The 26597-nt window shown below is 32.7% G+C and overlaps 2 protein-coding genes and 5 non-coding genes across 7 annotated transcripts; 1 reads left to right on the top strand and 6 right to left on the bottom strand.

Annotated features, from left to right (window-relative positions):
* Positions 1–1978: 1978 nt before the first annotated feature.
* LOC121250018 (chloroplast processing peptidase-like) lies at positions 1979–5555 on the top strand. The gene is made up of 5 exons (XM_041148921.1): positions 1979–2616; positions 4212–4349; positions 4659–4745; positions 5018–5085; positions 5210–5555. The coding sequence occupies exons 1-5, from the start codon at positions 2059–2061 to the stop codon at positions 5340–5342; spliced, it is 984 nt and encodes a 327-aa protein (XP_041004855.1). The 5' UTR covers positions 1979–2058; the 3' UTR covers positions 5343–5555.
* Positions 5556–5969: 414 nt separating this feature from the next.
* Positions 5970–8113, bottom strand: LOC121250020. The gene is made up of 3 exons (XM_041148922.1): positions 7384–8113; positions 7092–7277; positions 5970–6633 (listed from the first exon to the last, which is right to left on the bottom strand). Exons 1-3 carry the CDS (start codon positions 7846–7848, stop codon positions 6355–6357), a joined length of 930 nt encoding a protein of 309 aa, XP_041004856.1. The 5' UTR covers positions 7849–8113; the 3' UTR covers positions 5970–6354.
* A 1687-nt stretch (positions 8114–9800) lies between these two features.
* LOC121251340 lies at positions 9801–9883 on the bottom strand. The gene has a single exon (XR_005938006.1). It is a non-coding gene; the product is annotated as a small nucleolar RNA Z43 (small nucleolar RNA).
* Positions 9884–10023: 140 nt separating this feature from the next.
* Positions 10024–10106, bottom strand: LOC121251341. Its single transcript, XR_005938007.1, has one exon. It is a non-coding gene; the product is annotated as a small nucleolar RNA Z43 (small nucleolar RNA).
* Positions 10107–10660: 554 nt separating this feature from the next.
* LOC121251334 lies at positions 10661–10748 on the bottom strand. The gene has a single exon (XR_005938002.1). It is a non-coding gene; the product is annotated as a small nucleolar RNA snR60/Z15/Z230/Z193/J17 (small nucleolar RNA).
* An 89-nt stretch (positions 10749–10837) lies between these two features.
* Positions 10838–10920, bottom strand: LOC121251274. The gene has a single exon (XR_005937944.1). It is a non-coding gene; the product is annotated as a small nucleolar RNA U83 (small nucleolar RNA).
* A 400-nt stretch (positions 10921–11320) lies between these two features.
* On the bottom strand, positions 11321–11421 carry LOC121251342. The gene has a single exon (XR_005938008.1). It is a non-coding gene; the product is annotated as a small nucleolar RNA Z43 (small nucleolar RNA).
* Positions 11422–26597: the final 15176 nt, after the last annotated feature.

Raw genomic sequence — 26597 nt, 5'->3', positions numbered from 1 at the left:
AAATAAAAAAAAAAACTAAAAAGCAAGAAGCGGTAGAAACGAGCGGTGGTACTCAGGCGGCAGAGTAGCACCGCTCAAAAAGAAAAGAAAGGACCTGGCTTTTTGGTCTACCTACCACCTAGGCACCTACATAGGGACTTAAGAAAAAGAAAAAGGTTTTGAAGATTTTGAAGAAGACGGCTATGCAGGAATCGAAGACGATGCAATGAATGTGACGAGGATTATTCAATTATCATTTTCTTTCATTTCTCTTAACAAAAATTATAGTAAATTCGTTTATATTGAATTTAACCTTTAACATAAACTAATTTTTTTTTATTTAAGAAAAATGATGTAATATAGTTTCAAATTATGCTTACTTTTCTATACTAATTTAAAGTAACTATCTTTTATGTTTGTCTGATTTATTCTAACCTTATTGCTTCTAATTGATTGGCCATTAATTAGATAATTTCGATCTTGTAATTTGTTATCGAAAGAGTGAATTATAAGATAGAACTTGGATATTTTAGCATAGGTAAGTATAGAGATCGAAAGACTTATATAAACCCATATACTATTAAAATTGTTGACCTTAATCCAATCTTGTTTCATTAATTTGCATACTCTTGTATAAAATAATGATCAAGAATAAATCCAACTGACTATCAAAAGAGGCTTTTGGATGATTTTGAATAATTTGTTAACAAATAGATAGAATTAATTTCAATTAGTTAGATAAGAAAAATATAGTGAGAGATTATGTGAAATCAGTTTCCTAAAAGTTCTTTTTCTCATTGATACAATCATTAGCTTTCATTTCTTTTGAATATTTTCTTTGAATTGGTTTCATTTCAAATTGCAATAACAAAAATTTTAGTAATTTTTCTAAATAAAATCAAGATTAGTTTAATTTCAGTATTTGTCAAAAGTAAGTTACCAATCCCTGAGAACAATACTATTCTCATCACTTTACTATAAAATTACGATAATATGCACTTGCAGTTTTGCACCGATCAAGTGCTAACCCTTGCCTCACCCCGCTGGGACTTATATAAATATATTTATATAAATATTTATTTATGCATATTTATATACAATTTGTTAGAGTTGTATTCATTTCATTGAATTATCTTGACCTCCTATATAAAGGTTGGCTTATAAGGGCAAGGCAATGCAATGAAGTGAATACAATTCTAAAAATTTAAAAACTATGTTATTAGTTTTTAAATTATGGTTATATTTACAAATTTAAATTTTTAATATAAATTATGTGATAAGTTAGGTTCAAAAAAATATTTTTGGATCCAAAAATAGCTTTTAGGCCCAATGGGTCATGGGTACCGTTGGATTGGGTAGGGAGCGGGGTGGATAAGGTGTCCAATCCTGCCCCCAGCATCGGGATGGGGGCCCGCTTGCACCTCCAACCCTACCCCTTGTCGAGGGTATGGTGAGGGAAAGGGTTGACCCTGCCCACCTATGCAGGTAGCATCCCTAATTCATATTGCATAAATCTTTATGAATATAGTCAGTGATGTGTGTATACGTATTAAAGATAGTTACAAAATTTCAAAATTTATTTGTTTAAATTTGTAGATAAGATTATTTATAAATAATTTATTTTGCTAAAATGAATTATAACTCAACTCGATTAATAAATAAATTGTTTGTGATCAAACAATTATAATCCATCCTTACTCAAATTTGAGGGTTATGAAAAAGAAAAATTCTTCTCATCAATTACTATTTATTATTTCATACTTTACATTTTACATTCTATAAAAAATACCTTCGTTATCTTATAAAAAATTCATTCATGTTATATGAAAAAATCATAAATGTAAGATCTGGATGGGAATAGTTGATACATTGCATTCCGAAAGATATTTACCAAATCAATGATAACTTGATAAGTTTCGCCGTAAAATGTAGGCGGCCATCGTACCGATATCAAATATAGGCCCCTAGATTTGAACGCAAAAACTCTCGACTCCATCAATACAAATTCTGACTTTCAGCTCTTCCAAAAGACTTCATAAACTGTATTGCTCGACAGGAAGAGTTAAGACTGTTAGAGAGATGCTATCTCTTCACTGTCTTCATGTCCTCCATCCATTAGTTTCGGTTCAAAACTCTAATAACCCCTCAACCCCATTCCTCAAACCCACCATAAGTCCTTTTTTCCCGATCTTCAACATCCCCCCGATTTTATCCGCTCCTTATCCCACCACACAAGCCCAATGCACCTGTCTTTCCATAACTCCAAATTTCCTAGGATTTAAGCTCCAAAACCACGTGACCCACTTCCAAACTCTCTACTGTTGTGCTTCTAAGGACGCTGTAGAAGATACCAACGCTGTTTTGGAGTCTGCTAGTGGAGATGGCGGAGGGGGAGAAGGAGGTGGTGGCGGTAGTGAAGATGGGGATGATGGGCAGGTGGAGAAGAAGAAGAAGAAGAGTGGGGGTTCTGGGCCTTTGCCAGATTGGTTGAATTTCACTTCTGACGATGCGCAGACGCTGTTTGCGGTGCTGGCTATATCGCTGGCTTTCCGATCCTTCGTAGCTGAGCCGAGGTACATTCCTTCGTTGTCTATGTATCCTACATTTGATGTCGGAGATCGAATCGTCGCAGAAAAGGTAGGTGCGGTTGTTATTTTGGTGAAGCTTTGTTTTTTTTTCCGTATTCTGTGTTTTTTAATTTTTACTGTATGTATGTTGATGAGGTTTTGCTGGTAATATGCTATTCAGGGAGGTGATTAACTTATTAAGTTCGGACCTGGATTGCAATGTCGCTATTTAAGAATCTAAGGGGGTGTTTATGTTTGACTGTTATGTAGGTTTGAATTATACAACTTGGCGACGACAATTATGCCTTATGTTTGGAGTTGTAATGCCATGTATATATAGGCTCCATTGATAAAGAGAAGAAGCGTTTTAAAATGTGCCAAAACTGAAAAGTAATAAACAACCTGTGATGGCCGAAAAATATACCCTCAAGTTATTGATAAGATATTCTCTATACCGTGATCCACTCCTCTGCATTATTCTCTCCAGCGTGATCCACTCCTCTACATTATTCTAGCATATTTGTTTACCATATATAGCAGAACAAATTGTCTTGTATGGGAAATATATAGCTGTACATTTATTGTAAATATCTTTATTTGATTCATGTCAGTTCCTATTTAAATCAATGAGCAATGCTACTCATTATCCCAATTCTCATCATCCCATGATGTGTCATTAGATGATTGGAGATTATTTATTCTATCTCACTTATGAACTTATCATCTAATGTCATAATGAGAGGATGATGAGAAAATGGATGATGAATAGATTGTTTCTTAAATCAATACAATGCCTAAGTCAAGATAGGCTGTTTTCCCTACAGTTATTGCTCGAACTTGAACCTTGGAGAGAGATACGTGAATTGGGCCTTATAACATTTATTATTGCCCATATAAATATTTCGGACAATCTTAATAAGTAATAAATGTTGTGGGGCTCATTTCATGTGTCTCTCTTCCACTTGAGGCCCTTAAGTTTGGACAATAACATGAGAGAACCTTGATGCATGATGCAACAAAAAAAAAAAAAAAAAAAAACTATTTGACAGCAAAGGTAACGTTCTTTTTGTTTTATATTTATGGTGGATCATTGGGCTTCTTGAAGAACGAGATCAGTTAAGGTGATGGTAAATTGAAGGTGACAATGGGGTGGGATGTATGAGGGTTGAGTTTTGGGAGACACAGAATACTTTTGAAGGAGTTGCAAAGAATTGACTTGAGTGTAGAATCGTTTTGTGGGATCTTTTACTAGATGATTGCAAATGAAAGTAAAGAATGCCATGTAAGTAGGTGTTTCTCTTTGTTGCCACGTAAGTAAAGAATGCCAATTGCCAGACAAGCTTTGGTATTCTCTATTCATGAATCTCGTTATATGACAAAACTTTTAAGAATTTAACCCCAAAAGCTATCTGCCAAAAATTTTATTCGGTTATGCATAGGGTGAGACTGCTGACTTGTAAGCTTCAATCTTCATTTCCAAACACTTTAATCAATATGCTGTTTACAATCGGAATCCTAGAACTGTCAAAAGTGAGTGACTCCTCATCGGAACTCTTATAGTCTGAATGCTCATAAGTCCAATACCACTGTGTTGTGACTGTTTGATGAGATATTTAATTTTGAAGTATATGCACATAACAAGTATATATGTCTCTGCATTCTCAGGTCTCATACTATTTCAGAAAGCCATGTGCAAATGATATAGTGATATTCAAAAGTCCACCAGTCCTTCAAAAAGTGGGATATACTGATTATGACGTCTTTATTAAACGAGTTGTTGCTAAGGAAGGTGACATAGTGGAGGTGAGATCGATGGATAAGTACTTCCCTGATTAACATTCTGTAGTTTGCTACTTTATTTCATAATTTTTACAACTACCATCTTTTGTCTGCATGTTGTTGAATCTCTTGTTCATAAAGAGACACACACGGTTTGGCCTTACTTTATACATTATCTCGTTGTTCTTGTGCGCGTGTACATGGAATTGTAGCTTAGAATTTATTGTTCGTAATGAAATTATGTTATGGTAAATAAGTCCTTGTTACCAAGCACAGCTGTCTTTTGATATCTTGATTGCTAGAATCCAACTATTGGTAATTGTCTGCTCGCAGGTTCATAAAGGGAAGCTTATAGTTAATGGAGATGAGAGAAATGAAGATTTTATTCTTGAACCACCTTCTTATGACATGACACCAATTGTAAGTAAAGTAATCCCTTCATGTTTTTCCTTCGGCCCACCACCCCCCCCCCCCCCCCCCCCCCCCCCCCTCCCGTCATCAATAGGAAATGGGAAGCATTTGCCATTATATCTCTAGTATCGGAAAATCCGAACCAATCTCAAGTATAAGCCACAAGAAAAATACCATCCGAACCAGAAATTGGTGGTGGTTTCTTATTGAACCATGGGTTGTGAAATCTTGGCAAGCACTCGTGATTTCAAAACTGATAATATTTAGCGTTTCCCTTCCAGAGTGTACCAGAAAACTATGTCTTTGTGATGGGTGACAACCGTAATAATAGCTACGATTCACACGCTTGGTAACATTATCTAATCCCAAAAACTTCTCACTTACAAAAATCATTTTGTCTTCGATACCATGGTTTTCTTTCCCATATCCTGTTTTCTTATTTCTTGCTTGTTTTGTGAATGGAATTTTGATAGGGGTCCCCTGCCAGCCAAGAATATAATAGGAAGATCAGTACTTCGGTATTGGCCCCCAAACAGGATTGGGAGCACAGTTCTTGGGGCTGGCTGTGCTGTAGACAGGCAGGAGAGCAGTCCAGTGACAAAGTGAAATAGCCGCCTGAGGATGGCACCCATGTGTTCCCTCCTTGGAAATCACCTTTCGTTGTGCAGATTTCCTCATGTCTGTTGTTTATAAGGAAACATAACGTTTTTATAAGATGGGCTTTATTTTTTTCCAGATGCCCTCATTCTCGATCTTAGATTATGTAAATTTGAATTGAATCGATATGCATCCCTAGTCTCATTAAAATTAATTGCTAAATCCTTTTGCAGATCAACACAAAAGTGATGGAAACAACTAACATAACACATTAAACTATGGCAGTCTGTAGTTTACTTTCTGAAATCTTTTTGTGACGAGTATTTCTCTTTATTTATAAGCATCTTTAGGCAACTGAGTTAACATACCTCAAGTTATCTTTATTTTTTCTTTTGATTTAATATCTATGAATCCATCCGTTACAAAAATAAAGTCACAAGTTATAAAAAAAACAAAGGAGAGTATTTAATTCTCAATTAATAATATAAGTACTAAAGTAATGATTAAGTTTTACTTAATAATAATGTAGTAAGATAGTCAAAACTTACATGCATAAGACTCAATTATTATAGATTGCTTGAACTTTGGAGGCAAAGAAAGTCTTCTTTGCGTGCTGATAAGATACCGTGCACAAATTTACTTAAATAAGTAGCATTATTCTTTAAAAATAAAAATAAAAAATACATAAAAATTGCTGAAGGACCTATCAATTTAAGTTTTCCGGCTACCATAGTGTTCCATATATAAACAAAAACAACAATGAACTTCGCTCGTTCTTGCTCACAACATTAGCATAATAAGCTCTCCATAAATAACTGCGACCTTTTCAGTTTTCAACATGCATCCTGCTCTAATGGCAAGGGGAAGGGCCAAATTATCATTTTGGCTATTACAACATTACATAGAAATTGAGGCGTTTTCTTCTCTTCTCTGGGTTAGGAGCAACAAAATCAATGAAATAAAACTACACCTTCAGAGATGTTTGTAGTTTCTACAGCTTCCAACAAAACCTCAAAATAACTCAATCATATGTACACGAATTTTCTTTCAGTTTGGTGGGTTTGTTGTTATGAGAATCGATAAGTAAGGAACATGTGACATGCCTGCGATGCTTTGACCTCACCAATCTTCCCACCACATTCCCTCGTGATTTCACTTCAAAGTCTAGCAGCATTGGGACTTCTCCATTATTATCAGACGCAGCCAAGCTCCCCCCAGCCCCATATAGAGGAACCTTGCTTCCTTGGAGGTTCACAGTCACTGTCCTGTGGCTCTTTCTTGGTTGATAGTATTTTTTCAACTGCAAAAATACGTCCCCAAAAGCGACATAAGCTGAATTGAATAGCTTAAAACAATGATGCATATATAAAATTAGTTTTACAATTCTTCACTCACTCAAGTTTCTACCCAAACTGGGTACAAAAAAGAGTCCAAAATTTCCAACTTCCCTTGTGTGAAGTTAGTTTTAAGATCTTTTTTCTTTTGAAGCCCATGAGTTTGGACCAAATCATGTGAAATTGGTCTCTCTTGTTACTGCTATTGTGAGACTACCCTCTCACTCTCGCGCAAATTGCATTCACGTCTGTACTTCAACGTGTTAAAGTTTTATTGATCTTTCACAAGCAATATATCCTGTTTTACATAAAAAGAGTGTTTCCAATCACGTGCTATTTGCAATTGCAATGCTATATTGTTCGTGTTTTAGCTTAATTCTACTTATCAAACCAAATCCAACAGTGGTGGTCAATGTAATCTTACCTGCCCAGTTGCTACTGCAATTTCTGAATACATAAGATTGACAGGAGCGGAGCTGACATGAATGCCAAAAAATGTAGCTGGGTTGTAAACACTCATCTTCACTGAGCAATTTACTGTCAGCATCTTGGTCGGGACTCCCGTTGAGTCCGATCCTTCCCCAAAATAGAAATTATGCACAGTCAAGCTCTAGAACAAAAAAGCAGTCCCCATCAGAGAGGATTAGAATTGACATCAAAATAGACTCGAAACTAAAGAAAGCTCGTATTTTTTTTTTTCCCTCATTTTGGAATACCTTGACACTGACGCGAGCTTTGTAAGGGCGACTGGCACCCCAAAGGATCAGACAAAACACGCTGAAAATGGCGAAGAACCCAAACACGGCAATCATAGCCTGGCAACGTCTGGAAAACCCTCTACGAATCCCATAGAACTCGTCGTAGTTCCCTTCCTCCTGGATCACGTCGCACTGGGGCCACGCCTTGTCGTTTCTCTTCCGAACGGCCTTACGCCCATCACCGGAGCGGAGAGTTCCAGAGAATCGGCTGGCGGAGGAGGCGCGAGAGTGGCGGCCGTAGGAGGGGTGGGAGGGGCTCTCCACGGGGCTGTTGGAGACCGGAGTGGGATGCATGGACAAAGATTTGTCGCCATCGTGGGAATCCCGGGAGGGGCTCTGCACGTAGTAAACGGCACGTTTTGGGGACCTCGGCGACGATGGATCCAGACTAGTCACGTCGGAATCGGACTTGGCGTGCATCATTGTAAAATTCTCAAGGTTCGGGGGTAGAATTCTTCAAAATGAAATTGAAAAACATCAATCGCGAAGCAGGTAGGAATCAATTGGCTTCTCGAAAGAGCAGAAGAGAGATGAAAATGGAAGTGAGAGTTATTTATAATAGCTCAGTGGTGCTACGCTATGCTGTTGAGCGAAAGGCAAAACGTATTTTATTTAGGGAAGGTAGGGGACGAGATATTTTGATACAAAACGGTCGTGTTGGGAATCGAGCCTGTGGGCTCGGGTAACAAGTGTCGGCAGGAACCGACGCAGGATAGACAGCGACGATATTATTGTAAAAGAGTCGGGCTCTGTCGCTAATTGCTGTTATAACTTTTTTTTTTTTTTTTTTTATCTATTTATATTTTTTAATATATTTAAATATTTTAAAAAATTATAAAAAAAATATATCAATACACTTAAAATTATTTTTCTAATCATTAAACAAAAAAATAAAAAAATTTTCCGAATGGTCAAATAGAACGATACAATTTGAGAGGCAAAGTAATTTAAAAATCAACTCAAATTGATCGTATGTTATTTTTGATTTTTTTTTATATTTTCTTAATAATTTAAATATTTAAAACAAATTAAAAAAAAATCTCAATACACTTCAAAACACCTCTTTAATCACTAAATTAAAAAAAAAATTGTCAAGCTTTAAGGCTTCGTTTGTTTTTAGGAAACATCTCATCTCATCTCATTTTATCTCACTTCATCATTACAACTTTCTTAAATCTTCACACAAAATAAAATAAATAATTTAATTTTTTTAAATTCTAAAACAAAAATAATATTAAAAAATATATTCTAATAATATTTTATTTAACTTTTTAATTTTAATCTCATCTCATCTCATCTCTGAAAATAAACTACGCCTAAATTCAACGGTATAACTTGAAAGGATAGTGTTTTCCTTGTAAAAAAATTGTAGTAAAGGATATCATGAGTAGTAACTGTAAGGACATCATTTCTCTTTTGTCAGGTGGCGTGCGTACTGCCAACGATGCTGTCTCCGTCGGTTACATATTCACTCAGATTACTGTCACAACTAACATACTGGAATTCTTTCTAATTCCTGCGTATATATTTGATCCATTCACAATGGAGAGGTCTTTTTTTTTCCTTCAATTCTTTTTTCCATTTTTCAAGTGCAAAATGAGAATAAGTTACTTGGCATTGATCAAACCTTAAAAAAGTTTCCGACATTATGAGCGTTTTAGTTATGTAGTTGTGCAGTTAATTTGCAGCTTGGGATCCAACGACCGTTTGCATGTTTTGATTTCCATGACAAGCGAAAATTCAGTGACCAACTACATTCTGACAATAATTATCGATGCCATTAAAAGAATTTGAATAACAGCAGGTAAAGATTATTATAACGTTACAAAACCCAGCACAAGCTTTATTTGATTTCGAGTACCGATTATAACTGCCACAATGATGAAACTACAGTTGGTATGCTGCAATGCCATGCCATCTCACGGTCTCCCTCCCTTGGGACACTGCAATGGGGCATACAACGTGACTGAAGAAAGGAGATTCCCAGGCAATTGAACCAAGAACCATATGAGCTGAAAATCTTATGTACGCGGACATGCCAAAATCCAAAATCCAAAATCCGAAATCCGAAATCACTCACGTGTTATAGCAAATGGCTGTAAGAAATGTCTTCCGAGTGTTTCAAAGCAACAATCGCAGACCAATTACTTGGCTGAGGAATGACTGCAAAGGAGCGAAACAATACTGGTGCAGTAACAATTGTAATCAGCAAGAAAAGTTTTATAATAAAGCTTTGGCAAAAACCATGTATTCCAAACCACATGCTCCTGAGTTACCAACATACACTAATCAGAAAGAAAAGTCCCAACAAGAATAAAACTCAACATCATTTATAAAGGAAACTAGATATGTTGACAATTATATTGTTTAAAATGGGACTCAGATTATATCAGGATGGTCGGCAAGGCAAACTTGCCATTACGACGAACGAGACCATTAACACAAATCCTCACAGTCCTTGTGGAATACACGATTAGATTTAATACAATAAAAAGAAAAAGAGCATTAGCAAACATTTTGTTATGAATAACGAAATAGCAGAGCATTATAAAATTTGTTGAAGGAAATCATCTACTGACAATTATATTGTTTAAAGTGGGACTCAGATTATATCAGGATGGTCGGCAAGGCAAACCTGCCATTACGACGAACGAGACCATTAACACAAATCCTCACAGTCCTTGTGGAATACATGATTAGATTTAATACAATAAAAAGAAAAAGAGCATTAGCAAACATTTTGTTATGAATAACGAAATAGTAGAGCATTATAAAACGTGTTGAAGGTAATCATCTACATTAACCATACCTAGTTAGTGCTTTATAGAAGTTGTAAAGAATAAGACTGCCGTCAACCAAACAAAACAAAGGCAGAGAATCCCTCAGATGAGCATGGTGCATCATCAAATCCAATCTATAACAAGAATAGGGTTGTTTTCAAGGGAAGAGAAGAGTGAAGGGGGAATTTGGCCTCATAGAGAAGATTAGTTTGTCAACAGCAAATGATTCAGACATATGCTTGTCTAAATTGGTAAATAATCATTGGCCAATCCACAGCACATCCAGAACAAAACAAACGGGTACGCAAATAAAACAATGATTCCTATACATCCAATAGGATTGGAGGTATCAGATGAACACGATTATTTTCACAACCAAGAGGAACCTTACCGTATAAAATGAAATGTTAAACGACTTTTCCCATTGGCAAAAAGACATAAAGGGCAATGGAGAAATGGGTCATCAGATAGGAGCGAAAGACGTGCAATGTGATAATCACAGAGTATCATCTGAACTATGCTACTGTTCATCACACGACCCATATGCTATCCATAAAATAAGAACCATATCAATCAATCCTCATTCAAAGAAAAATAAAGGAAGTAATTGCAAAATTAAAAAAGAAATGCAAGGCCTCAGAAGGAAGGCAGTAGGTATTAATGCAATCATGAACTGTCATACGTTGTGCAAATACCGTTTGTTTCATCATCGGCTGCAATTTAATTGAACAACACTAAGATTTAGTTGATGGCAAATAGAGAATTGTAAAGTTGAACCACCATCATAAATAAATCTAATAAAAAGATCAGCTTTTACTCTCCAACTACAAACTAACTTCATGCATTTGAAACCAAAACTAACAAAACCCAAAATTAGATGTCTATTTATCAGTTTTCCCAGCAACCATACAGCAGGCCTCAGAGAGAAGATTAGATTAATCGACATAGATTGATTCAGACATATGCTTGTCTTTAAAATATCTATTTAATCATCGGCCGACGCGATATGCGAAAAAATACAGAACTCAGAACAAAAATTAAACCAAATAAAATTAATAAATTACTAGACGAATGGAAAAATATGGGGTGAAAATAAAGATTCTCTTGCCATGTAAGCACCTCAGAATATGGGTGGTGATATATCAGGATGATCGGCAAGACCCATTGAGCCAATTACGACGAACAAGCCCTTAAGTTACAAAGAATATCATCGTCCCCTGAGCTCTCAAACACGAATCTAAAAGAGCTAAAAAGGATTAGGGAAAAAACTTTTGAATCTTAAAATAGTGAGACAGATAATAGAAGCTAACGCATCAGAGACGCCATAACTGAGAGGTCTGAGTGCCGTTTGCTGCTACTTATAGAGCGGCGTGTGGCAATGTTCTAGGGTTTGCGTTTTGATAGGGTTTCGTTTCGAATTTCGATTCTGCTATAATACGCGGGGTGCTTTTGGGCCTTTGGCTTGGGGAGTTGGCAACTTGGCACTGACATGCGCCCTCGAACGGTGTGCTTTGGCAGGCGTCCAAATGTCGTGATACTTCGAGAATGGATAACAAAATGAAAACTCTAAACCCAGGCGTACGGAGGGAAGCCCCCGGAACGGCATCCTACATGGAGTCAAACGCACCGTTTTAGAGTAAATAAAACGGTGCGTTTAGTTAAAGTTGAAATTGTGTAAATACCTCAACAAAACGGTGCGTTTCACATTTTCACTAAAATTGGTTTCTCTCCCCTTGCTCTCTCTCTCGCCTGCCCTCTCTGCGACTCCCATTCCCAATCATAACCCTAAAGCGACAGACCATTTATCCTATGGAAAAATCTACTATGCCACCCAAATGTTACCGCTCAGTGTTTTTTTTTTTTTTTTCGAAGGATGAAAAAAGTAATTTTAAATGTATTGATGTATTTTTTTTATTTTTTAAAAATATTTAAATACATTAAAAAAATGTGAATAGAAAAAAAAAAAAAAAAACTAGTTTTACAACTAGCGGTCAAACCGAGCGGTGCTACTCGGGCGGCTGAGTAGCACCGCTCTTCTCCTATATGCTGGAGGATTTTGCTTGAGTACTCAGATTTCTTCTTCAATTCTCTCCTTCGGTAATGAAGTCTTGTGCTTCTAAAGGTGCAATCCTGGGTCATTAATCATACCAATGTAGCTTTGCTCCAGCTTCCATATTACCTGTTTTTAGTATTTGGTTCGTGATAGTGGCTTTGGTTTTTAAATTATTCTCAGTTAATATTAACTTGCAGATTTATGAAGTTTCTTGAATTTCTCAAATTTTTATAGTTATTTATTAAATTTTTTGGGTATTTTGAACGTTTGTTCTACTTGATCTTGATTTATTTTCTCGTCATTTTTGGAGGTGTTTCTGGTTTGATAACATCGAAATGTTTGGAATCTCGGCAGATCTATGGATTCTACTTTGGAAGATATGTAGATTCAACATATTCACCTAAAGAAATGACTTATCTACTTAAATTCTCAGTTGGACATGTTTTGGTTGTCCGTGTAGAAGATTTTTTTTTTTAAATATTCTTTTGCACTTATATTTTAATATATTGTAGTTTCTTCTTGAACGTTAGTTGTCATCCTCTTATAATATTTGCAGTTTCTTGTAATGTTATAGTTGAGAAGACAAATAAGTTTTGGAATCTGGGAGGAAAGATGCTACGCCGAGGAAGATAACTGAGAAGATATTTATGAGATATGAGAGAGAGGATGCACGAGATCTGATGCTGAGTTTTCTTCTTCTTCGGATGAAGCTCAAATGAACGATGGTGTCTTCTTGCCAATGTTTTGAATACCGTACCGGACGCCGTACCAGTCAAGGCACTGGAACGAAATATTTCGGTACCGGTACCGTATCGGAATAACGTTTCGGGATAGTCGAAATAAATTATATATATAAATATATATAAAAATTATATTCTAAAATAATAGTCTATATATAAATAAATTATATATAAATACATATATATAAAAATTATAAATAGTCTAATCTGAATTGGGGGTTAAAAAATAAGCTTGTAGTTTGAAAAAACGAAAAAAAAAAAAAAACATGGGCCTAAATATCGGCCAGTACCGGCCGAAATATAGGCCGGTACAGGCCGAAATTCAAGCCGATACGACCAGTACCGGCCGGTATGGCCGGTATTTTGGCCGGTACGGAACAGATATAGTACCTGTACCGGCCGGACGGCTGAAACGAAAAATTTTGACAGTACCGGCCGGTACGGTACGAAATTTAAAACACTGCTTCTTGCCGCCGCATTTTCTTCTTCTTTGAAGCTTGAAGCCTTGAATGAACGGAAGGATGAAAAAGTCTATTTGCATACGTGGATTATTCTTCTTCCCACTGTTTTTTTTTTTTTAAATATAATCGCTGACGCCACGTCAGTGGCTTTCGCATAAAAGCACAGGTCTGTGCCTGTATGTAGCAGTACTGTAAGAAAATTTTCTAAATCAATTCTGCTAGGTACAGTCGTCAGCTACAATCGCCTCGAAGTCGGCTGAAATGGATATTATAAAAAAAAATACAAAATGCAAAACAGAAGAAAACTCTGTTTTTTTTCGAATTCCCGCTTTGCTTTGGTGGTCTAGTCAGTCGTCTTCGGCTTCGTGGTGTTGTTCCTCAGATCGTAAACTTGTTCTTTGTTATGGTCTTCGGCTTCTTGCATTGTGGTTTTCAAGTCGATCTGTGCTCACCCATTTGCGTGGGTCATCTTCCTCATGTGGGTCTTCGACTTCAAATCAGCAAGACGCCAAACACGACAGCTTTGACTCTCTCTCGAAAGCTCCGGGATTTACACACTTACGATTGATAGGAGAGGTTGGTGTCCGGGATTTACACATGGATCTATGCTCACCCATTTGCGTGGGTCATCTTCAAATCTTCAAGTGTGGGTCTTCGGCTTTGTAAGTGTAGACTTCCATGAAAGTTTCAAATCAATAAAGGGTATTTGTTCATTGTAAATACCCAATAAAAAATTGAAGAAATACCCAATAAAGGGTATTTGGTCTTCTCCTTCTTGTGGGCTATAGTCGTGCGAAATACCCAGTAAAAATTTGAAGAAACTGTACAATGGTAAAGCACATTTTTTTACTTGCTCTTGTTTCATGATTTCTTGGGAGTTGTTGTTTTAGGAACAATATTAACAAAATCTGTTGGTAGGAACAATATTGCACATTGATTGAGTTTATTGGTGATGAATGAAATTCATGCTTCTGTGTAAAAAAAAAAAAAAAAAAAAAAAAAAAAAAAAAAAAAAGGAGCACCCCAGAATTTGCAAGTTTCTCAAAACTCACATTCCATTTCTTTTTAGGATGATTGTGAATGGGAATACATGCTGAAGTTCTTTCGAGGCCATCTTGTTTGCCATATCCACTCTAACTTAGAGCTGTAGGAATGAATGAATTCTACTAATTAGTTATTATGGTATGAAAATTTGTTATGCGTTTCAATATATTGTCTTGTAACATCTTATGTTAAAGTATACTCCAAAATCTACAAAGAAGTTAGTCGAAATTAAGCTATAATTCATATAATCATAGTTCGGATGGAGTTAACTATTGGAAGTAAAGGAGTGTTAATTTTTCAACTTAAGTAAAAAGATATGAAAACAGAGAATTAAGGACCACAAACTTCTTTCGGTAGAAATGCCTCATTGTATCATTATGCTTAAACAATTGAACATAAGCCAGTCTTTCAATTGGAAATTGGTGGGGTAGGGGGTAAATTCACAAGCCGAAAACAAAACACAAACATCCAGGGTACAGTCAATGCACAAAGGAGAGAAATAATGAGGGTGATATTAATTAATCGATCAATTAATCAATTAATTAATGGATGCTATTCAAACACCTCTATGCAGTTGTTTGCAAACAAATACTTGAAAGCCAAGGAGAGCCACCATCTTTTTATGCCTGTGGGTACCCCTTCCCTTCAAGGTAAGAAACCACTAATGCTTATTAATGGCAGTACTTCTTTAGGAAAGTATTACAAATGCTTATTAATGTTGCAGTTATTATGTCATTTTAGTAATACAGCTAAACTTAAGTATCTTTGCACGAATTTTGTTTCACTTGGGCATACATACCTAAAGACAAAATCATGAAAATGCAGGAATTTAAGAGTACTGACGGGAGTCTCTTCAAGGGACTAATTCTAAAAAGGTCTCAATCATGTCATTGGTTTTAGTTATTCAACCACTTCAAAACTGCTAAAGTATATATTCCCTAGAAAGAGCTGCATGCAAGCACAATATATTCTATTTGAGTTTAGAAGCTTCAAAATTCAGATTCAAATATTATACTCATACTTCATACTTCATTTCTTTGGGCTAGCATGTTTCTAATATTATATTCTTCTCAAAGATTGACCGTGGATATTGAATAACGTGTACAAGGTATTAGATCATGCCCGATGCAATGATATGGTTGAATTTTAATTTCTGCAAATTTTTTTTTTTTGAAACTTTATGGATGTAGATGAATTTTTTTTTCGGGGGGGGGGGGGGGTTGAACACCCAACCCAATCATGGACTCAATATATGGCATGATGCCATAATAAGTATGTGCATAAAAATCGTCTATTAGATATGACTTCTCATTAAATATTCTTATTTTAACTGAAGGAGTATTGTCTATGGAGGTTGTGCTGCTTAGGACATGTTGAAGCTGCAATGGAGAGTAGCCACACTTTGAGCAAATGCATTTATGTTTAATTATATATGTAATTTAGCTTTATTCCCAAACTGGCCAGAATAGAAGTGGGAAAATGAGTTATTCCCATTTAATGTTAATTAGTCTCTCTTATTATAGTTTGTGCTGGTTGGCACTAAGATAAAATGTTAAGAGTCTTGTGGTTTTGTATGGTCAAAACAGATAGGTACATTTATTTATGCTGGAGTTAGTCCCCAGGTTTTGTCTCCATTTTTTTTTTCTTGAATCAGACCTTCAAGTGGTACTCTTATCCTTCAGTTGGAATACAGGTTTTAAGTAATGAAAATGTCATTTTTTGAGTTTTGGTATTTTAGTTGAATGCTTGGTGATTGCAATAAGGATAATTGCAGGACACGAGTCCCATTTCATTCTGCAAGTGTGTTTATATAAAGAAAAATGCTTGGTCCCATTTCAATTTGCAGGTGTCTTTTCTATTGTTCATTTTCTCCCACTACAAAAACCAACAACCACCATTACAGGTTCACTACCAATGTACCTTTATTGATTTCCACTCCCAGTACACCTCCATAATCATAAAACTTGTAGCTTGAACTAAACCCAAAAACACACACAGGCACTTGCATTTCCTCAAATATATTTGAACTTGCAAATATAGAAAATTACTAAAAATGCAAACCCTGCCTCAATAGTTTGAGTGTCCAATACATGAATTACATTCATTACATATTAACAAACTTCTTAAGTGCATCTTTGTAAATAATAGTAAGATGATTTGTGAATAGTAATAAGATAACTTGACTTAATTAGTTTTTGAATTTTAGGAAATGAGAAAAAAATTGAATAAAAAATATTTTAAAAATAAAATATTATTTTATCTTAAAATTTGAAAAAGTTGAATTATTTTTTATTTTTTGTTTAAAATTTTAGAAAATTTGCAATGATTAATTTGAAAACATTTGTATTTGAGTGATTTTTGGAAAGGAAATCAGATGAGATGAGATGGGATGGTATGAGAATTATTTCCAAACATGCACTTAAGGTCTGGTTTGGATAGTAAGTTGAGATAAAATGAGTTGAGAAATAGTAGTGAGATATTTGAGTTGAGATAAGATGAATTAGAAATGGTTTTAGTTAAAATATTTTATGTAGTCTTGAAAAAATGAGAGATAAAAATTTGAATAAAAGTATTATAAAGTTAAAATATTGTTAGAATATAAATTTTTAATATTATTTTTATGTTGAGATTTGAAAAAAGTTAATTATTTTTGTGTTTTATTTAAAATTTTGAAACAGTTGTAATAATTAGGTAATAATTATATGAAAGAGTAAATATTTGAAATTGAAAAGTATTTGTATTTGTATTGTTTAGATATTGAGATGAAATATGATGGGATGAGATAAAAGTATCACTCAAATACAAAACACTTTCAATTTCAAATTTTCAAAATTTCAAAATTTTTATTTAATCATTAGTTAGTTATTACAACTTTTCCAAACTCTCAAACAAAACACAAAAAACAATATTACTTTTTTCAAATTTCAAAATAAAAATAATATTAAAAAAAGTAATACTACATACAGTCGTAGAGTGCTTAAGCACGATGCAATTTTTTTAAAAAATTGTGGGGTTCACTATTAAAAAATAAGCTTTTTTAACGTGAATCTCATATTTACTCACTTTTTTCATAGGAATTGCGTGGCGTTTGACCACTACATGATTGCAACTATCATTTATTTAAAAAAAATCAAATAATATTTTCTATTTTATTAACTTTTTCTCTTTTCTTTCCCAAAAGCTAATAAAATATTTTAACTTAAACAATTTCACTACCATTTACAAATTTATTGAAATATTATAAGGGGAGGTCTGGATAGTGAGTTGAAGGTTGAATAAAATATTATTAAAATATTACTATTTTAATATTATAAATAATTTTTTCAATTTTAATAACTTTTTCTCTCTTCTTTCCCAAAAATCCAATATAACATTTTAACTCAAACAATTTCACTACTATTTACAAATATATTGAAATATTATAAGGGGAGGTTTGGATAGTGAGTTGAATGTTGAATAAAATATTATTAAAATATTACTTTTTTAATATTATTATTATCTTGAAATTTGAAAATATTGAATTATTTATTGTATTTTGTATAGGAACTTGAAAAAATTGTAATGATTAAATCATGAGATGAGATGAAATGAAATGAGACGTATTAAAATATTTTTTGTATCCAAACCTCCCGTATCCAATTGGACTCATCGATACAATAATGAGTCATGTCCATGAAATCACTCAAAAAGAGTAATAGAATAATGTTAAATATAATTCAAGATCGTATAAGTTTTGCTCATTCTCTTTAGGAAAAAGTAAGGTATATTATTAAAAAAATAAATTTTTTATGAGTTTTGTTGTGCATTAACTACTATTCACCCTCATACCCCACACGGCCACACCTGATAACTTTTTCTTTATTTTTTCATAAAGTGTAAGGTATGTAGTGGATAGTAACTAATAAGAAGAATTATTCTTTTTTTCATATAAGTACAAGATCTACCACTTTTTTCAAAAAGAGTGTATGGAACTTATACATCGTAAACTATAAATATCATTTCTCATTATATAAATAAAAATTAATTTCAAATTTCAAAGTTTCAAAAAATAAAACTAAAAACTAATATTCTTTCTTTATATCGGTTTTATTGGTTTTCTGGCACATGGGTACCTCCTCAAGAGAAAAAATAAATAAACCAAGTACGTCTCGAAATTTAAAACCAAAAACATAAAAAAAAAGTATAACTAATAGCATTCTCATCAGTTTTTGTATTGACTATTGTTACTATGTCTCTTCAATTTACTTATTTGGTGTGTCCTTAGTGTAAATTGTATTTTTTTTTTTGACTTTTATCAAACATTTTTAAACATGTTTAAGCGTTTTTAAAATAAAACAAATACAAATACAGTAATAATCACTTCTTTAACCATTAAAAAAAATTATAAAAAATAAATACATGAACGATCAAACTAAGAGGATAAATAGAGGAAGCATAGTAGCATTATTCTTTTGTATTTTACATGGAAATGTAAGTATGTAAAAAGAAATATGATTTTGTAAAGAGTTATTTTATTCTCAAATTAATGTATATAACACATCATACATATCATATTTTTTTTTTTTTTTGAATAAAAACAGACTAACTTTCATTAATTTGCATAAGAAAATACAAGGCATTGAATACAATCTGGAACACTTTCTATGAAAACAGATTCAAAATCTAAATCGAGTGCAACTTTTGCTAGTTGATGTGCCACATAATTTACATTCCTTTTCAAATATCGAAATTCTCATTCCTACAAGTTGGACAGCAGTGTCTAGGAGTAGTTTAGATTTAGAGATGAGTTGAGATGGTTTGTGAATAGTAAAATAAAAGTTAAATTATTTATTATATTTTATGTGAAAATTTAATAAATTTATTTTGAGATTTGAAAAAATTGAATTGTTTATTATATTTTGTATGAAAATTTGAAAAAATTGTAATGATGAGATGAGATAAGTTGAAATGAGTTGAGGTGGGTTTTGAATACAAACGAGGCCGTATGAACACCATCTGATCTCTATATGAACTCCACTATATTCTTTGCATCACCTTGAGAAATAACTCCATCAAAACTCAACTCCAAACAAAAAGAAATAGCCATGAAAGCTCTATAAATTTCAGAAATTTGTGGTTTAGGATTGCCACAATTTAGTATATTGTGATACTCTATATGATATGGATAAGGGTATGTGGTGTATGAGATCCCACATTGCTTGGGAAGGAAAAGTTCTTTCTCTTTATAAGATTCCAATGTGACTCTAATTGTATCATTGACTAGTCCTTTTAGAGTATAGGTCATATGATTTAAGCCTTCCATTGGGGCGTTACAAATGGTATCAGAGACTATCCCAACCAGAAATATGGGACTTAAGTCGTGCCACCTACAATGGACAGGCCCGATAAGGACATCTCGTCGAGAATTTAATAGGGGTAGATTGTGAAACCCCATATGATATAGATAAAAGTAGGTGGTGTATGAGATCCCACATTACTTAGAAATAAGAAGTTCTTGCTCCTTATAAGGTTCCAATGAGGCTCCAATTATATTATTGACTAGTCTTTTTGGAGTATAAGTCATGCGGTTTGAGCCTTCCATTGAGGCGTTACATATATGCTTAGAAGCTAAAATATCTCCATTTTCATTTTTAAGATAATACCAATTCCCATTTTCTGGTTGTGACTATCCAAAGTTATGTCATAGACTTTGGTGGGTGTCAAGACTGCATATATTTGTTGTTGCAGACAGTTAGTGACTAAAGGCTATTTGATAGTTTGATACTCCTCTAGAGAATTGAGAGCCATAAAGATAGTTGAGATGGATGTTGGAAAATATTGTCATAAATAAGCTTATTTCGTCCAAGCCATAAATACCTAGCAATGATCATCATTCTCAAAAACTATACAATCTCGAGACACCCCTCTAGCTACATCATAGTTTCCATGAATTTGAGGCCCGGTAGTCTACATTTTTTAAGCTTCTTACTATAAATACTCCAAACATCATTATTAATCATCTCCCAAATTCTATCAGTAATGCCTTTAAAAGTAGTTATTTTATTTCTCTCCACCATAAATGGCAAACCAAGATACTTTTTAAAACTATTAATAGGTCAAAGGCCTGAAGTGTGCTGAAAATTATATCTAATTGCTTTATATGTATTACTGCTAAAATGGATAGAAGTCTTAGCCATATTGCTAACCAGATGACCTTTTATAACATTATAAAATGTCTTGTAATCTACTCCACTCCAATGAGTTTGTTTTGATGAAAAGCAAACTATCATCAGTAAATAATAAATGGAAAACTCGAGTCACACCTCTTGAAATTAGCACACCAGTAAGAGTAGCATTCAATATTGCATGTGAAATTAGTCGACTTAATACTTTAGCACAGAGGATGATTAAATAGGGAAAGAGAGGATTTCCCTGTCTGATTCCTCTTGAAGGAAGAAAAACCTTTCGAGGTTCACCGCTGACTAAAATGGAATATGGTACTAAAGAAATACGTTTCATAATTAAATGTACCCATTTCGTCCCAAACCCCCTTTTTTCCAAAACAAGTTTTAAAAAATCTCATTCAACTCTATCATAAGTCTTGCTCATATGAAGTTTCACAATCATGTAACCTTCTCTTCCTTTAAAAAAATAATTCACGGTATGAAATGTCTCATAGGCCAAGACATTATCAGTAATGAGATAATCAGGTATAAAGCACTTTAATTTGTTGGTATAATATGAGGCAAAATAAGCTTGAGTTGATTGGCCAAGACTTTAGAAATTATTTTATAGAGTACATTACTACAATCGGGTTATGACTTGGGCTGGAATCCGGATGAAAATGGGTTTTTAAAACCCGAAAATCCTGGTTTGGGCTGTACCCAATTTTTTTTTTTGATTTTTTTTTTTTTGATTTTTTGATTTTTTGATTTTTTTTTTTACAAAAGCCTATATGTTATTACTTTTTTTTTAAGAAAAAAATAATGTTGAAAAGCATAATTTCTTTCTTATCTAAAAGCCAATTTTTTGTTACAATTTTTTCAAGAAAAAAAGATTTTTGAAAAGTATAATTTTTTTTTATATAAAAATCTATATTTTATTAAAGTTTTTTCAAGAAGTCATGTTGAAAACAATATACTAATGCATTGAACATTTTCTATAATAACAAAAATATATTAAAATAGAAAACTAAATTTTATGTCAAAATAAATAAAACTAGAAAAAAATAATTACCTTTTTAACTAAATGCGTGTAAAAAAGAAAAAGAAATCTAATATTCATTGTGTAAAATGCATGCAATACAAAATGGAAACCACTACATGTTACATTATTTTGTATTTATACGTTACATTACAAAACATAAAATTACAAGATATGAGTAACATATCAGTAACTTGGTCTTCCATCAGTAATTTAATCCCACACCAAATATCAATTCCAAGTTTGTTCTCTGTAGACTGCAACCACCCAAACTGAAGAGAGAGAATGTATTTCAATAGAGAAATACACAAATCAAGGCAATGAACCCCAAATTCACCATGTCTGAATATTACCTTCCATGCATAAATTCCAAAGAAGGCTATTATATCTGCAGACCAGACATTGCACTTCCAAACAAAAAGTTCAATGAGATTAGTTTAAGCAACAATGAGACATAATTTGGAAGAAAAGAAGCTATTGCACCCTAAAGACCAAAGAAGAGGTTTCTAAAGAATAAACTACTATCCATAGAGTTTATAAAAACTTGACTATGTTCAATCCTTGTTAGAGTATAACAGCAATCTAATAGGACCCATCTCTGAGGCTTTTGAAGTACTAGATTATCCAACACAGAAAAACTACTCCAGAAACCTTTTTTTTTTTTTTTTTTATTCATTCTTCCATCTTTTGTCGTCCTCCTTGTACTTGATATCACTCCAATATCAGCCAGCTAATGATCCTCCAAAGGCCTTTTGCCCTTTTTAAGCTTTAAACCTTCGCTTTATTGATTATTCCCCTTCCTCTCCGTCCTCAAAATTTCCAGTTCCTGCAGGCCCCTAAGAAGAATTCCAAAACCAACTCACTAATTTCTCAACTTTTCTCTATAAATTGAGCAAAACCCAATATTTTCCTCAAACTTAAAATGAATGCCAGCCCTTCTCCTCAAAATACCACACCTACCCTGGTACCCAGTAAATGTGAATCTCTTAAGAAATGCATGATTTAGGAACAGTGTATAATTTTCATCATTCGACAAGTTCCATGCACAAAGAAGAGACCCAGTTCAGCAGATCTACCCACTAAATACGTGTCTCTTAAAAGAAAGAAAAGATCGAGCAAAAGAACAACATATACTTATATCCACATAAGATTTGTTCAAAAGATGAGCACCACTAATCCTTTCCCACATGCCCAAAGATCACCATGTTTACCATTAATTGTTCACATATTGGAGTACTCACAGATCGACAGAGAGAGTCTTATCAAAAGGTCGATACAGATACTGCGGGGAGAGAGAGCGATGACGCCCGAAGCTTGAAATAGAGAGAGGCGGGGCTAGGGTTTAAAGTAGGAGTGGCAATATATGACATGAATTTAACGAGTTTGAGTTTGATATTAACGGGTTCGGGTCAAAACAGGTTGATCCGTTAAGACACGATTTATTAACGGGTCAACCCGCTTAACATGAAATCAACCCGTTTAGATTTTATTTCAAAATTAAAACTTTATTATTGTTAAGTTATAATATTGATATTTCTCAGTATGCTTATGTTTGTATTATTTTTATTATTGTGATTGTAATTTTAGACCTATACTCATATTTGTTATTGTATGATTTGTAATATTAGTTTTATTATATGTTAAAATTTGAAAAATATTAATATATATTTTTAAGATATTGTTGCTACTAATAAATATAGATTTTAACTTTGATGTGAAATTATGTTAATCAGATCAAATGAATTATGCATATTAGTTTAACTTATTTACATGAAACATGTTTAAATGGGTAGTGTTGTGTTAATTTATTTCTAATTAATTATTAAACGGATCAAAATGGGTGACATGATACGACTCGTTATCTAAATGGGTTGAGCTAGAGTTTGAAAGTTTGACACATTTAGCTTAACGGGTCGGGTTCGGTTTAACCTATATAGTCGAATATTCATAACTTAACACGACACGAAAATATGATTTGCCATCCCTATTTTGGAGAGAGAGAGAGAGAGAGAGAGAGGTGTGGGTTAAGAACTTAAGGGCCAAGGTTGGTGATTTTTTTTATATATAAACTCGGGTATTGGGTTTTAAATCCATAACCTGATTTTCATACTCGCACACGAATCGGGTAGGTCCGGATTTTGTAATATAGGTTTCGGCTGGGGCCGAGCTCTTTCCTGGCCAGCCCAATCCGAATAAACAGCCTTATATATGAACATCGCCTAATCCACCGAAGCTTGTTTGGAGAGTGAGATGAGATGAAAATTTTGTGAATAGTAATAAAATAGTTTGTGAATAATAGCAAGATAGTTTGAGTTAAATATTTGTTGGGTTTTGGAAAAGGAGAGAGAAAAAGTTGAATAAAAAATATTGTAAAATTAAAATATTGTAATAATATAATTTTATAATATTATTTTTGTTTGGGTATTTAAAAAAATTGAAATTATTTTTTAATTTTTATTTAAAAGTTTGAAAAGATTTTAATGATTAATTTGAAAATTTTGTATTTTAATTATGTTTGGAAATAAGATAAAATGAGATGAAATATGATAGATGAAAATTTTGTGTCTCATCTAAAACCCCAAACCTGTCGTTAAGACACATTTTCTTTCTTATATACGTCACAACATGGCATCCCGTCCTTACCCAGACCGATTTATTTAATAATATTATTATTTATCCTAAATTTTATGATATTTAATTGTATATACTTTTATGATGCATTTTAAGTTATTTTGATTTCTTATATCAATTAATTAAATGAAAAGTGTATTTTTCAGAGCCATTGGTGATTATATTGTTATATTATTATATTTTATTGTTATCTTGCTATTTAACTTTGAATGACATATTTTATGATGAATTATTATTATGCTCATAGTGTTAGTTTTCGTGATATATATGAGTTAAAACGCCTAAATTATAATTTAAGACTTGAATTAGAAAACTTGATGAATAACATAAAGGATCTTAAGAGAAAACAACAATTGATGAGACAAAATTATACATTAATGATATCTAAATATTATGTATATTAGAGTAGACAAGCGGCAATAGAATTATATGAAGCCGATTGCGACTTCTTAAGAAATGAAATTAAAAGTGTAAAAAATCATTTGAGGATCCTTGCTTTATAATAATAATAAATAAAAAAAGAGTAAGAAATCACTGATACATATTTTTACAAAGATAACCCATAGTAAAAGAGAATGAAGTATATTTTGTGTTGGTAAGTCATGAAAATCCATTAGTCAACCCATTCATGCTGTAAGACTTTAAGGGTGGTTTCAGTAGTGTTCTCTCAAGTTTTTAATTTACTTATTTCTCCTTAGATATATAAAATCTTTGTTTAAAAACCCGTCTCAATGAATTATTTATTTAAAACTAATGAATCCACTGCTAGTATCATAATAGAACCCGATAATATTAACCAAGAAGATTACAATATAATAGATATAGAAAAAAATTTACAAGATTAGACAATTCCTAATGTTCCAAAAAACCAAATATACAAACATTCTACTTTTTCTTCAAAATTATCATTTCTTACAAATTATACTATCAAAACAGTAGAAAAAACCATTAGTTTAAATAATGATTATGAATCGTTACAACTATTAACAAAGGAAACTATTAAACATCACAAAGAACAGAAATGCTCTTTCATATATATTGGACTAGTCCAAGTAGCTATAAAACCACTCACCAAAAGTGGATTAAATATCTCAGTATTACGTTATCCCAATTATTCTCTTTCATTATTTGATATTAATATCTTACATGCTTTAATGTTAAATATTAAAACAAACGGTTATCAAATGATGAAATGATTGCATCCTTTAACAGTAGTATATATGATTCATTATAAACTTATGAAAAAAATATTAGAATCACAAGTTTTTATTATCAGCCCAAATGAATATACATTATTATTACAATCTAGTATACAAAACTCTAGTATACAAATTTCTAAACAAATCAATTGGAATCAAATTACTCTCCCTAATGAATAACAGTCAGAAAACATTACTCCATTACATAAAGTAGAAAATAATTCTAAAGATGATCTTGAATACATAGATAAAAAAAATAGACGGAACATTCCAAATAACTTTTCAACCTTTTAGAAGATCTCTGTCACATTATTTTTCTTCAGCATCTTCTAGTTATCAATCACCCAGATTTGTTCTTGCATCAATTTCTCGGAATAGATTTCAAATTTTTGACATCAGATCTTAGAGTCTAGACACACAAATTTGGGAAATTATCTTCAAAAATATTATTGATACACTAATATATACTGTTAACCATCTAGATAGGGCATCCACCTCTCATAATCCTGGAAAGGAACATTCTTCTCCAACATTTTCACAAGTAGTTTGAGATGATGCCCAAATATATATCCTGAATAAAAAAGAATTTAAAATTAACAAAAAATATCTCAAATAAGATTATATAAAAGAAAAAAATAGTCACAAAAGATTAGTATTTTTCTCAACTTTTACAAAAATAGAAAGAAATTATATTCAAGAAAAATATTATGAGTATTTAGAAAAAATACAGTTTTTGAGTTTTAAATTTTTTTGATAAATAAAATCAAGATATATCAACAAAATGAAAAGAGTATTTTTCAGTAATTTGCAAATAAAATGTTTTATCTTTTAATATAATTTGTAACCACATATCATTGAAACATTTTAATTATCTTAACAAATCTATAAATAAAATAGAAAATAATTTAAAATGAGACAGATTAAGGGTTTATTTAGATATGAGATAAAATAAGATGAGATGATTTTAGATAGTTGAATAAAATATTATTAGAATATTATTTTTTAATATTATTATTATTTTAAAATTTAAAAAAATTAAATTATTTATTATATTTTATATAAAAATTTAAAAAAATTATAAT

Source organism: Juglans microcarpa x Juglans regia, chromosome 2D (assembly GCF_004785595.1).
Source record: "Juglans microcarpa x Juglans regia isolate MS1-56 chromosome 2D, Jm3101_v1.0, whole genome shotgun sequence".
Taxonomy (NCBI): domain Eukaryota; kingdom Viridiplantae; phylum Streptophyta; class Magnoliopsida; order Fagales; family Juglandaceae; genus Juglans; species Juglans microcarpa x Juglans regia.
This window is presented reverse-complemented; position numbering and strand designations above follow the sequence as displayed.